Source organism: Dipodomys merriami, unplaced genomic scaffold, assembly GCF_024711535.1.
Source record: "Dipodomys merriami isolate MVZ:Mamm:240054 unplaced genomic scaffold, mDipMer1.0.p SCAF_25, whole genome shotgun sequence".
NCBI classification, from domain to species: Eukaryota; Metazoa; Chordata; class Mammalia; order Rodentia; family Heteromyidae; genus Dipodomys; species Dipodomys merriami.
In genome coordinates this window covers 15,121,921-15,139,888 of record NW_027203937.1, presented here as the reverse complement: position 1 = coordinate 15,139,888, position 17,968 = coordinate 15,121,921, and the positions used below count along the sequence as shown (strand labels likewise).

The window sequence follows — 17,968 nt, the reverse complement described above, 5'->3', positions numbered from 1 at the left end:
TTCAAGCCAGTCTAGTTAGGAAAGTCTATGAAACTCTTCTTTTTTTCTTTTTTCTTTTTTTTTGGGGGGGGGGGCGGGGGGGTCCGGTCATGACACCTGAACTCTGGGCCTGGGCACTGTCCCTCAGCTCTCTAGCACTCTAGCTAGCACTCTACCACTTGAGCCACAGTGCCACTTCCGGCTTTTTTCTTTTTGCTGATGTGGTGCTGAGGAATCGAACCCAGGGCCTCATGCATGCAAGGCAAGCGCTCTACCACTGAGCCACCTTCCCAGCCCCTGTGAAACTCTTATCTCTAATTAACTCCCCCAAAAAAGGTCAAGTGGAGCTATAGCTCAAGTGGTAGAGCACTAGCCTGGAGCAAAAAGTCTCAGGGACAGTGCCCAGTCCTTGAGTTCAACCCCAAGATCAGCCTAAATAAATAAATAAAGTGAAAAATTTTTAGACACTTAACAGTCTTTAAGGTCTTGAAACATTGGAGAACAGAATTCCAGGGAACCACAGTTACTGGGAAATAAAAGGAGAAATTATATAAAGTTGAGAACTAGAGAAAGGAGTCCCATCTTCTATATATAACCTCTGCCCAAATTTCTAACTGAGCCCTCATGCAGTCTGGACTCTGAAAAATCCCCTACCTTTGCTATAAGGAAGACAGAGTTGGCAGTTTGAGTTTAGCCAAGTTAATTTCCTGCTAAACTAAACTAAAAATTCAATGTGGTCCCAATGTCTAGGATATTAACTTAAAATTGTTCAACATACAAAGAAACAGGAAATTTGAACTATTCTCAAGAGAAATCAATGAAGACCAACCCCAAGATGACCCAAATGTTGGAATTAGCTGACGAAAATGTTAAAACAACTATTATAATGATGATCAAGGATATAGAAGAATATGCTTTTAATGAAAGTAGATATAGTTGGTCCTGCATATCCATAGGTTCCACATCTACAGATCCAGCCATGGGTAGAAAACATTTGAAAGAAACATGCATCTATATTGAGCATGTGCATGCTTTTGTTTTCTTTGAATACTACTTTTTTTTTTTTTTTTTTTTTTTGGATGTGGGGCTTGAACTTGAGCCACAGTGCTCTGTTTATGTGGTGCTGAGGAATCAAGCCCAGGGCCTCATACATGCAAGGCAAGCACTCTACTGCTGAGCCACCTTCCCAGCCCCAAGATTTTGTTTTCTTGTCATTAATCCCTAAACAATACAGTATGATAGCTACTTATGTAGTACTTGTATTAGTATTAGAAATGAACTAGAGGTGATGTCAGATGCAGGTACTGTACCATAGCATACATTGGACTTGAACATGCACATGTTTTGGTGTCTGTAGATTTTGGAATCTTGAAACCAATCTCCCATGCATCCTGGGGGACAAGGAAATCCTCAGCAGAGAAACAGACTCTAAACAACAAAAAAAAAAAACAAGAAACAAATATGGAAACTGAAAAATAAACAATATCTAAAATAAAATCTCTAGATAAGTTTAACAGCAAAATAGAGATGACAAAGTCAACTCAGTGAACTTAAATGATAAAGCAATAAACAAAAATGAAAAGATAATAAGTAAAAATTAAATAATTAAAGCCCCAGGGGCCGATGGAACAAGGATAAAAACATCTCACCTACAAGCAACAGGAGGAGGAAGAAAATGAAAACAGAAAAGAAATGTTGATTAGATTTCTAGGTAGCTGTGGTATGCAGTATGGAAAGACCTGGCACATATGTGATCAGAAGAAAAAAAGAATGAGGACAAAGAAATTTTTAGAAGATAAAATGGTCATTTTTTTCCTAATTTGATTTTAAGGAGGACTTAAATGTATAGATTCAGGAAACTAAAAGTGGACTAACTACAACATACACACACACCAAGGCACATCACAATCCAATGGCTACAATCAAAACTAAAGGAGGATCTGGGTACAGGGGTTTACACTCGTAATCCCAGCTACTTTGGAGGTGGAGATTGGGAGGCCAACCCAGATACCAAAAAGTTAGCAAGACACCATCTCAGCCAATAAGGCAGGCATGGTGGAATACATCCCACAGCCCCATCTACTTTGAAAGTCATAGATAGGAGGGTTGGGGGTCTGAGGCCAGACCTCAGTGGCAAAACAAAGGCATGAGACTATATCTGAAAATAGAGTGCCTGCCTGGCAAGTGTAAGTCCCTGAGTTCAAACCCTAGTGCCAGGAAGGAAGGAAGGAAGAAAGGAAGGAAGGAAGGAAGGAAGGAAGGAAGGAAGGAAGGAAGGAAGGAAGGAAGGAAGGAAGGAAGGAAGAAAGGGAGGGAGGGAGGAAGAAAGGGAGGGAGGGAGGTTGGTTCTTCATGTTGAAGCAATAGTAGTGTCTCTATAGTATTTATCCATAATATACAGTACCTAGAATGTTGTGGGAGCAGCAGTGCTGATAGTCACGGGCTTGAAATCAAACCAGTGTTTGAGTATCATCTTACCTATGGACAGTTGTTTAACCTAAAGAATTGTATAATCCTCTGAACCTCAGTGTTGTCTGAAAAGCAAAGATGGCAATACTTTGAAGGCTTTATGAACTGTAAATAGACACAATATTAAAAAGAGATAGGCAGATGAAGCATTTCTCTCCCACCTCTTTTTACAGGGGCACTAATCGTGCCACAAGGGCCCCACACTCAAAACCTAATTATCTCCCGAAGGCTGCATCTCCAAATACCATCGTAATGTAGAACAGGGACTCGCCATAGAAATTTGGGAGAGCACAAACATTCAAGCCACATCGGCCAGGAAAGAATGAGGAATGATGTTCCAGGAGTAGCATGACATAAACTGTGTCAAGGGATGTCTGAGGCTTCTTTCAAAAATGGCAAGTTGATGTTTTATTGTAGACCCATAATGGGACACAGTGTCATGCAAGCGAGGCTGGGGTCTTGGCATGGCAGTTTGGCAAACAACAACTAATGTTCTCACATATTGCACCACTCAGAGAGATACAGACAAAACAAAGACTCACTGGGGAATCAGGGGTCCCTCTCTGTTGAAATTTCCTTAGTGAGGCTCTGTAACAGCTTAATCTGATGGAGAATGAAAGTGTAATGGAACTTATTGATAAGCCTGGAAATGCAGGTTATTCCAGACAAGTTAAAAGCATCAAGCATCTAAGAGAAGGAGATAGCTATCTTCATATTTGAAAGGCGGGGGAGGGCAGTAAAGTTAAACTGGTGAGGTACTGAATTAATAAAAATGGTTACAGATCAGAAAGGGAAGGTTTTTAGCTCATGAGAGAGATCACATTTTTAACAGCTGCCAAACAATGTAGTGAGAAGCCTGGGGTGAATTAAGTCAGTAAGTCATCACAATAATGTGTGCATGCTGAAGCTCAGTGATTATCAGGGATGCTGTAGAGCCCTAAAACCAAAGTGCCTTTGAAGGTCATGCTCCACTCCAGATGATCTGAGCCTAAGCAGATCCCTTTGGAGCCTTGCTTAAGGTTTCCCTATCCCAGCTGCTACTTCTCTAGTAATCTGCATTGCTTCCCCTATACCAAGCTCCTTGCTGATCACATGTTTCTTCTTGCTTGTGGTTATTTGCAAGTGCAGTGTCTTTTCTGAGGAATACTGTTTATCTATCCTCTCAAACTTCCTTATCTCCCAGGGACTTAGTTAGTGGTCCCTCCTCTGAGATCCTAGATTTTTCTTTAATCAATACTGTTTTGAATATAACTATGCTTTGGATTTTTAAATACCTTTTTCATTACATTGATTACTTTAAAAGCAGGAACTGCCTGTTTTCTTCTTTGTAATTGAGTCCGTAGGTTGACACTAGAAAGTGTTCAGTGACTGGACTGGATGAACAGGTGGTTCTAGCTGCTTGTCTTATCTGTGCTTTCATGGAACTGAAGGCAGAACAACTAGCTTTGTGGTTAGCACAGCTAGTTGATATAGCTAATTTTAAGTTCTGTTTTAAACATGAATATGAGTATCATATTTGCTTTAAAAATACATATAATAAGGCGGGCAATGGTCACTCATGCCTTCAATCCTAGCTACTCAGGATAGAGATCTGGGGAATTAAGGTTTGAAGCCAGGCAGTCAAACTGAGAGGCCCTTATCTCTAACTAACCAGCAAAATACCAGAAGTGGAAGTGTGGTTCAAGTGATAGAGGAAAAAAGCTAAGGGACAGTACCCAGGCCCAAGCTCAAGTCCCGGTACCAACACACATACATACCCACATACCCACATACACACACACACACACACACACACACACACACACACACACACACACACACACCAAAAAACATATATATGTATGTGTATACATATACACACATACATACATACATTATATAGAGAGATATGTTTTATGTGTGTGTGTGTGTGTATATATATATATATATATATATATATATATATAAAACTTAGGTTCCACATATAAGCCTGCCCTTTGTCTCCTATAGTTTTATGCTCTCTCCCTGATAGTCCTGCCACTGTCATCCTACTTGCATTTTTCTGCCAGTTTACAATCCTCTGACTGCAGTCTCCTCTCACTGGATTTTAGTATTTATCTTCAAAGTGCTATGAATTTTATTGTTTATCCTAGATGTTGTCTTTTTAGTTGGTCTTATCTTTTTAGACGTGTCTGGTCAAATCAAGTACCATAAGAGCAATATATGATCTTAACTATAGGAAGTTAGAAAAACAAATGATGTATGACATAGAAAAAGTATAGCATTAACGGCTTAGTGTGAAAACCGATAAATAGCTTACAAATAGCTATTGAAGGAAAGAGACAAGGACAGACTATTGGGAAGCTTACATAAAGCATTTTAATTTACCCACACAATAACTATATGAAGCAGATATTATTTTATTTATTATATAGGACAGGCACTAGAGGGAGAAGAGGCTGTTACTGAGTGACTTGCCCAAGATCACCACAAGTAGTAGCCATCAAACCTAGAATTCCAACCCAAGACATTGTCAGTTTTTTATTTTGACTGTGCCATTTCCTGTGAACAGGCTTTACTTTTTCTTCTTGCTGTTTGTTTTTCTTCTGAAATAGGTTCTCTTTAAAGAGCCCAGCCTGTCCTTGAACATCTCAGTCCTTCTGCTTCAGCTTCCTAGGTGCTGGGAATACAGATGTTTGCTAACTTTGAATAAGGTTTTGCAATTTGGGAGAGAAAAATGGAGGATTGAGTTAGCTAGACCCCCTGTCAACAAATAAGCTGGGCATGGTGTATGCACCTGTCAGCTTTGTAAGAGGCATAAACACGATCATGGTCTAGGTCAGCCTGAGAAAAAGAATTAAAGCAAAAGAAGGGATGTAGACATAGATTCAAGTGGTAATGCATCTGTTTAGTAAGCACAAGGTCCTGAGATCAAACCCAGCACACACACAAAGGGAAACTAGCTAGAATACAAATTTTAAAAGGAAGCTAACAAGGGAGTAAATGTGAAAGTGATAATTTTCATATAGAAGATCACTGTTTAACTACCCAGTTCAGCTTGCTTCATGTCAAATTAGGGCATAGGTCCCATGCCTTATGAAAGTTTTTCCTACAGTTACTCTCCATAATTCAAGTAAAGAAATTGCATTTCACATCTGCAATTTACAATTCAATCCCCCCCCAAAAAAAGGTATTTTAAGCTTAGAGTCATGGCTCAAGTGGTAGAGCACCAGCCTTGCAAGCATATGCACCTGTGTTCAATCCCAGTACTGCAAAAAATGTGTATTAACTGCCATGCATGTGATTTGTGTTAGGTGCTGACCTAAGTACTATCATACTTACCTAACAGTAAGTATGATAACTTCTCTGCCATTAAACATTTATTATCATCTTGTAGGTCTTGTATAAAGACTGTATGAGTAAATTATTTAATGTTGCTGCACCTCAGTTTCTTCTGTAGTATGAAGATAATACTGCCTTTGTTAAAGTTTTGTTTTGTTTTTTTTGTTTTGTTTTGTTTTGTGGGGGGTCCGGTCGTGGGGCCTGAACTCTGGGCCTGGGTGCAGTCCTTCAGCTCTTCAGCTCAAGGCTAGCGCTCTACCACTTGAACCACAGCGCCACTTCTGGCTTTTTTCTTTTTGCTTATGTGGTGCTGAGGAATCGAACCCAGGGCCCCTGGCTTGCAAGGCAAGCGCTCTACCACTGAGCCACCTTCCCAGCTCCTGTTAAAGTTTTTATGATTAAATTAATTGATAAAATATGGCCTAAAATGCAGTAGAAGTACTTTTATTCATCAGCATAAAAATCTAGGCTTTGGAATTTGTTTTCAAGTTTAAAAAAAAAACATAGTAAATACTTAGTTTATACAGAAATGTCATCTTTATAATATATTCCTAGCCAAGAATAAGGGTGAATTTCTACTTATTAATAAGACCTTCTATAATGGAATAGTAAAATTTTCTTAATATGAAGCTTGTCTTTTTTGTTATTTTCATTTCTAGCTTTTTATCTTTGTTGCTATTTATACTGGTACCATATAATCTAGTTCATTGTTATTTATATAAAATAATACTATTTTTAATTTTTTACTGAACTATCTCGCAGTTTATGGTGAGTTTTCTCTTGTTTTACTTGGTTATTTTATATATAATAATGTATATCACCTGGTCTATTTTCATTTTTATGGCTTTTAACTTTTTCTCTTTTCCAACGAGTATTGTCTAATTGATACTGATAATGATAATAGTAAATATCTCTCTTATTTATGAAGTGATTTTTGTTGCAACTATTATACTTAAGAAGATTATTATACATGTTGAGCTGTCCCCTTCTGATGAGCAGGATAACTTATTGCTGGGCTTCAATTTTGTTCTGTTCTGAGCCAATTATTTCCGTGGTTTTAAGTTGTCCAATCTGTCTTCCATGACTTGAATATCCAAATTTGACTCTTAGCTTGACAAAATTCTTAATAATATTTTAGAGAAGAATAACCTATAGAGAATAGGAACTTGGTTTCCCAAAATAAAACTAGGGATGATTCTTCAATGTTTTCAAACCCTACTCCAGGAGCACTTAAATTAGCCATTATATAGTATATCAGGTATACGTTGAGCATGTAAAACGTTGCTTGCTAACTAAAAAGCTCTATTCTCTTACTTAGAGCTAGCTCCATTGTGCCTGATGCATAATAGATACAAACACAAAAATGTTTGTTCAAAGTGTTGAATGAAGTTCCAGAATGCTCTCCCCCAATCTCTCCACATATAAGTATTATTTGTCCATAAAGGAACTGCTCAGGTCACGTTCTTATGAATTCTCCCCTGATGGCTTCAGAAGTAATTTCCACCTGTATTAGTTTGCTTTGCTTCATAACAAGTTGTCAAAAATTTAGCAACTTAAAACAGCTCTCATACTATCTCAAGTTCTGTGGTCAGCTGTCTGGGTAGATTCAACTGATTTCTCTGCTTAGGGTCATAAAGGCCAAAATCAAGGTGATGGCCAAGCTTAACTCTTATCTGGATGCTCTTGGGAATAATCTACTCCTAAGTTCCTTGGAATTGTTGGCAGAATCCATTTCCTTTCAGCTGTAGGTCTGAGGTTCCCATTTACTTGCTGGCTTTCACTCAGGGGCCACTTTTTGGCCCTAGCAGCTATCCATATTCTTTTTCACATCAGTACGATTCAAGCCATTCTTCTGCTTCAGATCTCTGACTTTTTTTTTTCTATCAGCCAGAGAAGACTACTTTTGAAGGAGTTTATGTGATTTGGTGAGGCCCACCCAATTAATCTGTATTTACTATACACATAAAATTATCAGGAGGGGGCTGGGAAGGTGGCTCAGTGGTAGAGCGCTTGCCTTGCATGCATGAGGCCCTGGGTTCAATTCCTCAGCACCACATGAGCAGAAGAAAAAAAAGCCGGAAGTGGCACTGTGGTTCAAGTGGTAGAGTGCTAGCCTTGAGCTGAAGAGCTGAGGGACAACGCCCAGGCCCAGAATTCAGGCCCACGACTGGACCCCCCCAAAAAACAAATTATCAGGAGTAACACCATAAGGGTGATAATGACCATTTTAAAAGTTATACCTACCACCCACTGTTCTTACAGAAGGCTATGCTAAGTTGTTTTATGATATTCCGTTATACCACACAAACCTTATAAGTAGTGCATATTCAGTATAGCAATAATTTGGTGACTAGCCCTAAATGTCCAAGTAATAAAGATTTGGTCCTCAAGGTGGTACTGTTGGCAAAGAGTAGAATCTTTAGGAGATGGAGCTTTGAGGTGCATCTTAGGAATCCTATTGAAGGGGATTATGGGACTCCTGTCTCTTCATCGTCTCTTTAGGCTTCCTGACTAACAGGGCTCTGCCACATGCTTCCACCATGGTATGCTGCCTCAACAGAGGCAAAAGCAGTGAGTCCACTTGATCATACACAAGAATCTCTAAAACCATGGGCTTGCTTTTGCCAAGCAGATGCTCTATCACTTATAAGCCTTGCCCCCAGTCTTTTTGTTTTGCTTTTATTATTTTTTGAAGTGTTTAGGTTTCCCTTCTTGCCCAGGCTATCTGGACTGCAATCTTCCTGTTTACATGTCTTAAGTAATAGAAATGATAAGAGCACACCAATACACCCAGCTTATTAATTGAGATGTGAACTTTTTTGCCTGCCTTGGCCTCAAACCTCAATCCTCCTATTCTTAACCTCCCACCCCAAGTAGGATTACAGGCATAAGCCACTGCACCTGGCTTGCCTCTAATATTAATTCCTTACTTGTGACTGCAGCTATAAGTGTGGCAGGGAAGAGGAATGGCAGGAGCCTTTCCACTTCTTAGACCGTAGAGCTTTTAGATTTGGTACTCTGTCTTTAGACCTCATGGTGGCACGCTTTAGCCATATCCGGTGTTTATGTTACAATATATCTCTACTGGAAAACACTGACAAAAGTGTTTGTAGATGGGGTTGGGAACATATTTAAGTTGTTCTTTGCAACAGGAGGCTCATAATCAAGTTTTTATTCTTTTCCTCAGAGGTATATATTGCAATGACTCACTAAAGGAAACAACATTATTGCTTATATTAAATATGTTTTAAGTAGTTTTTCCACATCTTTGAAAGAGTTGTATTTCTTCTAGAAAGGCAGATTTTATTTTTGACATGATGGAATCCTTTTTTTAAAGCTCATAATCTAGTTTTTCATGTCATTGAAACTTTAGTATTTAAAAATGAAGTGAAATATTGGTAACCAGAACTGCAGAGACTTTGACTACATAAGCCTGAGTTCTAAAGTTAAGTCTTTGATGCATATGTACATTTTTAATTTCTTATTTTTCAGTTCCTCCAGACCAATTCTCTTTGTAGTCAAATTCATTGTAATCCCATCACGAAAGTGTTGATCTTTTAGTAACCTTTATTGAAGCATTATATTCATCCACATTCCCTCACGGTAACAGACGGTTTGTATCAAACATACCATGCTGCTTAGTTCAAGCACCATATGGAATTAATAAGATTCTCAATAAGTGGCCTTGTATGGATGAATGGAGTTTGAGGAGGTTGTGTGTGTGTGTGTGTGTGTGTGTGTGTGTGTGTGTGTGTGTGTGTGTGTGCGCGCGCGCGCGCTGTGTGTGTGCGCTGTGTGTGTGTGTGTGCGCGCACACACACACACACACACACATGTGCATTGTCCAAAGTGAATTTCACCATTGCCAAATCCTAAATGACAAAATTATTCCTGAACCCCCAGAGTCTTTCCTGGCCTGGAAAATTTATGTGGTTAAAAAATAAAAATCAAATGGAGTGCTTTGATATTAAATTAGACTTCTCAGCTCAATAGGAAGAAGAACTCAGCATTTATTTCTCAGAAGTACAACCATGTTTTATTTTTAAATATGACCTATAGGGTTGCAATTGGTCTCACCTAGTCAGAGCAGCATTAAGCATGCATGGCTTACTTCCATGCCAGAAGATGTGTAGAATTGTAGTTGATCTGTCTTATTTGGTGAAACTCACAGTGGGTGTATAGTGATTTGCAATGAGACCAGCATGTGGCTTTGGAAAAATGCTGTATTTTTCTCTATTAAAAGGGGTGTAGGAGAGAAAAACAAGATAGTTAATGGAATTGACATTGCTGTAGTTGTCTATTGAGGTTGATGTGCTCTTTGCTCTGGTTTTCTTTCTGCTTGTTCCAGTAACTCAAAAGCCAGATCCTCCTGGCTATTGTTATATGGGATTCTCTTTTGCTACTAGACAATACCACATGTTATGTTCTCCAAGGAAATCACTGAACATTGCTTCTCCTACTTCCCAGCTAATTTATCATCTACATGTAGCTTTCACCCTAGTTGCCTACTAAGCATTAAGTGAGACAAAAAAAATAATTGCTTCCATAGAATCCTGAACCAGTGAGAAAAAAGCTGAACTTCAAGCTAATTGAAACCAAAATTCCCCTTAAAAATTGATTACACTCTGGTTGGTGGTGCAATAGGAAGTTATTACCAAAGGTGTTTATTTCAGAGACTAATTTGAGGCAGTTAGACCCTAAGCAATATTTTATTTGCCTGGGTGAGAAGCAAGGGCAGTGTCCAAGTTTAAACTTCCAGGTTTAGAGAAATGTGGAACATGGATTTGGGTGGAGCTGCATTGAGATTTTGTAGTGAAAAGAGAACTTCATCTTTTTAAGCTGTCCTTCACAGCTGCCTCTGGAATTGTTCTCTCTCATTCTCTCCTGAGAGCCCTGGAATCAGCTATGACTGTTAACAAGAAGGATAAAGAACTCTTCAGTTTCACAGCCCAGGCCCAGTGAGAGGGAGAAGTGGCGATCTGGCGATTGTGGTGTGAGGGCGTAAAGGTTTGCTAGACTGATTGTCAGTCCATTGCTGGGGGCCTGTCATCCAGCAACCTAGGGAAGCCCAAATAGGAGAATCATTGCAGTCTAGGCCAGCCCAGGCCTAAAATGTCTTAAAAATAACCAGCTCAAAAAGAGACTAACGTGAGACCAAAAGAGGATAGTCTTAGGAAAAAACACCAAGTTGTAATACCCAAGTGCCTCTTCATATGACTATAAACCATTATGCATACTGAAACAAACTCCAAAGATAAGGAAACAAAGGACCTTTTCTTAATTTGTCTTTTTGTTTTTAGATGACTCTCTATTCTTTACTTCATATATGGTGTATGCATGTGCACATCTGAGGGAAGGTGGGGGAGGGCACAGAATCAGTGGAAAGCTTGTGGAAAAAGTGCAGCAGGAGGCCCACCAGCTGCACTAAACATTGATGGAAGTGAACCAAGCAACTCCTGGGCTGCGATGGGGGGGCAGGAATGGGAGAGCATGAGGGAACAGGTGACAGTAAGCAAAAGGAAAGAAATGTACTTATTAACCTGAGGTATGTGAAGGTAACCCTGCTGTATGTCACCTCTAAAACAACAATAAAGTAATAATAATAATACAAGCTTCAGTGGTGGGATACTTGCTTAGCAAGTGTGAGGCCCTGAGTTCAAATCCCAGTACCACCAAAAAAAAATTTAAGTACTTAATTTAAAAAGTTGGAAAACTTTTTTTTTTATTGTGAAAATACTGTACAGAGGGGTTACAATTACATGGGCAAGATAATGAGTACATTTCTTATCAAGCATTGTAGCCTCCTCCTTTGTTAAAGTTGGAAAACTTTTTAACTAGCCCAATCAAAGAAGGAATTTGCACATGGCCACGAAGTTGAGCTAGGTTTGTCACTCAGCTTTTCCCACCACCCACTTCGTCAATCTTTCCATTCCCTGTGTAATTATTTTGAAGATACTGACATATGTCTGTGCTTTAGCATTTAAAAGAAGTGAACAATATACTTAATATTTTTTCCTTTGAAGTTATTCATTTTTTTTCCTCCTTTTCTGAGTCCACTCCAATTAGTAAGTAATTAACCATTTTGAGCACCAAGTTTAAGCTTAACCTGAATGCTAGAATGATGATAGGATAAAGAGTCTCTAAAGGAAAAATGGACTTGATAAATTATCTGATACTGATATATATGATACACCTAGATCAATATCATATTGTAGTTTTGTTTTATGCAAGTTTGGGGTTGAATTCAGTGGCTCAAGCTCTTGCTCAGAATACTTGTTTGGTTGATTCTTTGAGCCAAGCTTCTAACCTGATTATTTTTTTAAATTAAAGCTAGAGTTTTTTAGACTTTTCTGCCTAAGCTAACCTGAAACTAGCATCATTAGCTCTTAGCCTCATGAGTAGCAAGGATTACAGGTGTGAGCCACTGATGCTTGGCTCCAAGATGTCTTTAAGCTGTAAAAATCCTGTGATTAAAATACAGGGCTATACAGCAATTACAGAGTTAAAACCTGGGTGGCGGCTCAAAGGTTAGCATTTTCCCTTTTTTGGTTGAAATCAAACCTGGAGAGAAACTTTCATTATGGTCTCTGAGAAGAATTCATCTCCATTGTGGAGCCTGGGGATAGGGGCCTACAGTTGACTAAGTACTGGCTCAGAGACACAGCACTTGTTGTTACTTTAGTATTGGCTTTTTTTAATGTTTAATATTTTTCAGTATGAATCACAGGTGAAATTTTCATGCCATGTGTAAACAATTTCACTTTTTTATTGAAACAATGAATTCAGGAATGTCATATTGAAATATCGGCCATTTTGCTTTTATCAATGTATGGAGAAATACTTTTATATTAAAACAAGAAATGATGTCATTTAATATGGAGTAGATTTTATAATTCAAGGTTAGCAAATCTCAGGAGGTAATTTAGGTCACCAAGCTAGATTGGAAAAAGGAAAATAATATTTTCCTTGTCTTTCTCATGTACTGTTACCAATTTCCTCCTCATACTTTGGGGCAGATGGAGGGTAGGATGGTTTATGAAAGTGGCCCTGGCTTAATTTATCTGTGTAATGGACACTGTGGCCCTGGAGAATTTACTTCCCTTCATACACTTCCATTTCCCCATCTGGAGAAGGAAAGGATTGGTTTACATAGTATTCGTGGTACCTTTTTGCTTTTGGTTTCTCTGTTGTTGTTGTTGTTGTTGTTGTTGTTGTTGTTGCTGGTTCTGCACCAGTACTGGGACTTGAACTCATGGCCATGCAACCTTGCTTGGCTTTTGGTAGTTAATGGGAGATAAGAGTTTCACAGAGTTTTCTACTCAGGCTGGCTTCAAACCATAATCCTGCCACCTGAGGGTAGCTAGGGTTGCAAGCATGAGCCAACCACCAGCACCACCTGCCTTTCCATCTTTTTCTATTTCCATTTTAGAGCTGAGTAGAGATGTAGTATCTTACTCTTGGTGATTAGAATAGGGCTTGTTCAATGTGTAGGCCAGTCAGTGAATGTTTCTGCCTCCTTGTTTAATGTGTGTATTCATTGTTCATTTAGGCTGCAGAGCCCATGCTATGTTTGGGCTTCAATTCACAGATACCAAAATCTCTCTGCTAGTTTTCAGTCACTGACAGACAGAAATCAAATAAGTAATAGACTCATGCTAGAGAAAAGTTACTCTTATTAGTAATTGTTCTCATTGCGTGTGTGTGCCGGAGCTGGGGCTTGAACTCAGGGGCTGGCCACTGTCTCCAAGCTTTGTGCTCAAAACTAGGGCTCTACTACTTGAGCCACAGCTCCATTTTTTTGGCGGTTTATTGGAGATGAGAGTTTCAATGGACTTTCCTGCCTAGGCTAGCTTTGAACCATGATCCTCAGATCTCAGCCTCCTGTGTAGCTAGGTTTGCAGGCTTGAAATGGTTCTAATTTCATTGTGTATGCCAATACCATGGCTTGAACTCAGGGCCTGGAGCCCTTACTGTTCTGTTTTCCTGCTTGGGCTGATACTTTATTGCTTGAGCCATACCCCTAGCGAGCATTTTGTTAGTTAATCAGAAATGGAATTTCTCTGACTTCTACAAGGGCTGGCTTCAAACTATGATCCTCCAGATCTCAGCTTCTTGGGTAGCTAGGATTACAGGCATGAGCCACATATACCCAGCTCATTAGTTTTTTGCTTTTGTTTTTGTTTTTTGCTGACTGTGGGGCCTGAACTCTGGGTCTGGACGCTGTTCCTCGACTCTTCAGTTCAAGGCTAGCATTCTACCACTTGAGCCACATCACTATTTCCAGCTTTTTCTGTTTATGTGGTGCTGAGGAATCGAACCCAGGGCCTCATACATGGGAGGCAAGCACTGTACTACTGAACCACCTTCCCAGCCTAGTTTTTAATTTTTAAGAAAAGAAAATATTTGAAGTTTTACTTAGACACCCTTAAATTTAAGAACTTAAAAGTAAAACAAGAAAGTTACCCCTTCATGTTTACACACCCAACTTTCATCTAGGGCCATGCTATACTGAATATACTCAATCTCATCTACACTTTATAAACATCTTTAAATGTAGTATATGGCTGGAAAAGATGCAAGAGTATGGTTTATAGTCTGTGCACATCTAATGTGTAGGTGAGCACTGTGTGTGTCTGCCCATCCACTATGGTCAGGTGAGGAAGCAAATGGTGAGAAACTGCTAGGAGGTAGGAGTAAACACCAAGGTATAAAGGATACTTCTTTTTTTTAATGCCATTGACAGAAATAGTCCCAAGAGAGGGAGAGCTATAGTTTTCTTCCTACTAGATTCTTAGCTCTATGTTCCGATTTTGGACAAAAAAGAGAGGTGGAGACTGAAGAAAATTATAAAGCATAGCCCCATCAAAATGACTTCCTGCCGAGCACCATTCTAGCCACTCAGGAGGCTGGAGAATCACAGTGGCCAGCTCAAACAGAAAAGTTCGTGAGACTCCAAAAACAATCAGCAAGAAGCCAGCTTGGAGTCATGGCTCAAGTGGTAAAAGCACCAATCAGCCAAGAAAGCTAAGCAATCTTGAGGTCCTGAATTTAGACCTCCACTACAAAAAAAAAAGAAAAGGATGAATGCTTGATTTCTACACATTGCCTACACCAGACAGACAGATGGTTTCAGAGATGGGTACAAGATAGTCCTTATCCTTGTTTGCACAAAGGAAAGTGCTAGAGAAACAAAGAAAGCCACTGTCTCTAAAATGAAATTATGGTTTTATGGTATGTGTGCTTGGAAGTGGTATTAGCAAACACTCCCATGCTCTGAGAACTGACTAGAAGACCGGATACCTGAGCCATTGAAGTATACAGACACCGTGTTTTTAGCACACAAGGGAACAGTAGATAAAAAAAAATACCATCCCAAGAGGGTGCTTGATAATGGAGATCATCCATTTACATCTCCTCTTTCAGAGTTCAAAAAAGTGTTGAGTAGTTCACTTTTCTATTTTGTTGCCAACTGTCTGCCAAAATGTCTTCTAATTCTATTCTTCCCTTTTGCAGCTAAGATACCAACATGGACTAGGGACTCCAGACTTGAGGCAAACCCTTCCTAACCTGAAAAACTTCATGGAGCATGGGCTGATGGTCAGGTGGTGAGTATCTTTGAGAACCAGAATCTTTCATGTAGGTAGTGAACCTGGGAGACTTCCCTGACTTCCATGTTGCTCTTCACTAGCCTTCTGGATATCCTTCTGCAGCGAGATGTCTGAAGTAAAGGAAAGGGAACTGTCCTACTTGGGTAGTTCTGAGCTTGGCTGGGTAAGTAGGTAGTACACCCTTTGAGGAAGAGAACATCTAGAGCAAAGAACTTTGGAGAGTTGAATAGACACTGAATCTTCAAGACTTGGTGAAAGAAAGAAAGAGAGAGAAAGAAAGAAAGAAAGAAAGAAAGAAAGAAAGAAAGAAAGAAAGAAAGAAAGAAAGGAAGGAAGGAAGGAAGGAAGGAAGGAAGGAAGGAAGGAAGGAAGAAAGGAAGGAAGGAAGGAAGAGAGAAAAAGAGAGAGAGAGAGAGAGAGAGAGAGAAAAGACAAGGGAAGCTAGGTATCAGTAGTTCACACCTATAATCCTAGCTTCCCACAAGGATGAAGGATTGAGGTTTGAAGCCAGCTGAGGCAGAAAAGTCTGCTAGACTCCATCTCCATCCAATTAACCAGCAAAAAGCTGAGCTGGCCAGACTCCAATGGCTCAAGCCTATAATCCTAGCTACTCAGAAGGCTAAGATCTGAGGATCAAGCTTTAGAGCAAGCCCAAGCAGACAAATCCAGGTAACACTTACCTTTGGTTAACCAACAAGCCCTAGTTTAGAGCACGCACACACGCATGCACACACACAAGCTGGGCTGAGATTCTGGTTCAGATAGTAGACTGCCAACCATGAGCAAACAGTCCTAGTGAAAATGTGAGGCTCTGAGTTCAAGTCCCTGTACCAGCAGAGAAACAGAGAAAAAGAGATTCTGATCACATACAGAGAGGGAGGGAAGGAGGGAAAGGTAAGATAGGAAGAGAGGGAGAGGGGGGCAAGAGAGATTCTGATCACAGACCTTTGTTCTCATCTGCTGGCTTAATGTGAAATCCTGCCTCTCTGAAACTTGATTTTCTTACTTGTAATTCCTCCCTGCTCCTCTGTGGTTAATTGTGAGGATGAAACAAGGTATGAGGTAGAAAAACTGTGAGGAGAAAAGAATAAAACTTTGCTTCTATAAGGATGGGCTTTAAGGATGATAAGAAAGTGACATCTGACATTTTTAATTTGTTTTTGGTCCAGTCTGATTCTCAAAATGACAGGTTTCAGACATCTGGATGCAGGCAGAACTCCTTTTAAGCAAACACTGAGCTAAGCACTCTGGGAGGTGATGAGAGGTATCCAGCTCCTCCCTGCACTCAAGGAAGTTGTGGTCTGATTGGAAACGGAATGTTTCCTAACACAATTGGTAAATTACCTGAAATAAAGAAGAAAGGGACAGCCCACAGCACTACCTGATGAGTCAATAAGTGAAGCTTGCTCAATACTAATGGAAGATCGTTCCTGTATCATTTTCTGACTCCTCTCAAGCTCCAAGTTCCCTAATATACAACTCTCTGTCTCCAGATCCCTTGTTCTTCTGCATTGTTTCATCTGTCTGCCCATGGGCTGGGCTAGTACCACATTCTTAATTATTATGAGACATAACTTTTATCATTGTCATTGAAGTTGAAAGATGTAACTTTCCTCTCCCCTGACATTTGGAACCATTTTAGAGAGAGGATACAAAAGACAGACTAGTACAATCAAAATGTCAGTTTTAGTACTGATAAAGCCACTTGGAAAATGTGGCTTTAGATCTGTAATAAAAGGGGCTTAGGAAGATATCACTCAAAATTGAACTCACTCTCACCATCACCACGTGAGCTGGAGAGCCACTGCCTCCCCTGCAGAGGAAGCCTTAACACACTGCAGAGAGCAGAGAGTGTTTGGCTGGCTCCTCTGCAGGAGACGTGAGCCAAAATTACCCAGATCCTGCTGAGCCTCTAAGTCACCAACAGAAGAGTCCTCCTCTAGCCAGAGGATGGAGAGACATTCCTAAGCCAGACTCTCATAGGAGAGAAAAGGAAAATGTTCCCAACCTTCTTGCTAACCTTCAGGGAGAAGCTTCTACTAAGTGCCTCTTCAAAACTCATGCCTTTTCTTAAGAATCTTGTTTTAAAGCGAGTATGGTGGTTTACATCTGCAATCTCAGCTACTCAAGAGGCACACATCAGGAAGATCACTGTTTGAAGCCAACTAGAATTAAAAAAAAAAAAAATTAGCCAGATCCTATGTAAACAAACAGCCTAGGCATGAAACTCCCCTACTAAGGAGGTATAGGTAGAAGGATTACAGTCAGAGGCCAGCCCTGAGCAAAAATGAAAGACCCTACCCAGAAAATAATCATGAAAAAAGAAAAGACTAGAAATGTGGCTCAAGTGAGAGTTCCTGTCTAGCAAATTATATATATATATATATATATATATATATATATATATTATATAATATAATATAATATAATATAATATATTTAGTTATATATTATATTTATATATAATCATTTGAGTGATTTGGAAGTTTTACGAGTTTTCCTACTAACATGGTGTCTAGTCATTTTTTAACACGCCTCTTCACAATGATCTTATACATCTTTTATTAGGTCCTAGGTCCTAGGTACCTTAC

At 39.6% G+C, this 17,968-nt stretch overlaps 1 protein-coding gene across 2 annotated transcripts in view; it reads left to right on the top strand.

Annotated features, from left to right (window-relative positions):
• The window catches only part of Uvrag (UV radiation resistance associated), a 316,630-nt gene that overhangs the window by 269,126 nt on the left and 29,536 nt on the right, over window positions 1–17,968 (top strand). For both annotated transcript variants that reach the window (XM_070034983.1, XM_070034982.1), the window contains one exon: window positions 15,283–15,374. In XM_070034983.1, the coding sequence (XP_069891084.1) occupies window positions 15,283–15,374 (92 nt within the window). The remainder of the gene's footprint in view (window positions 1–15,282; window positions 15,375–17,968) is intronic.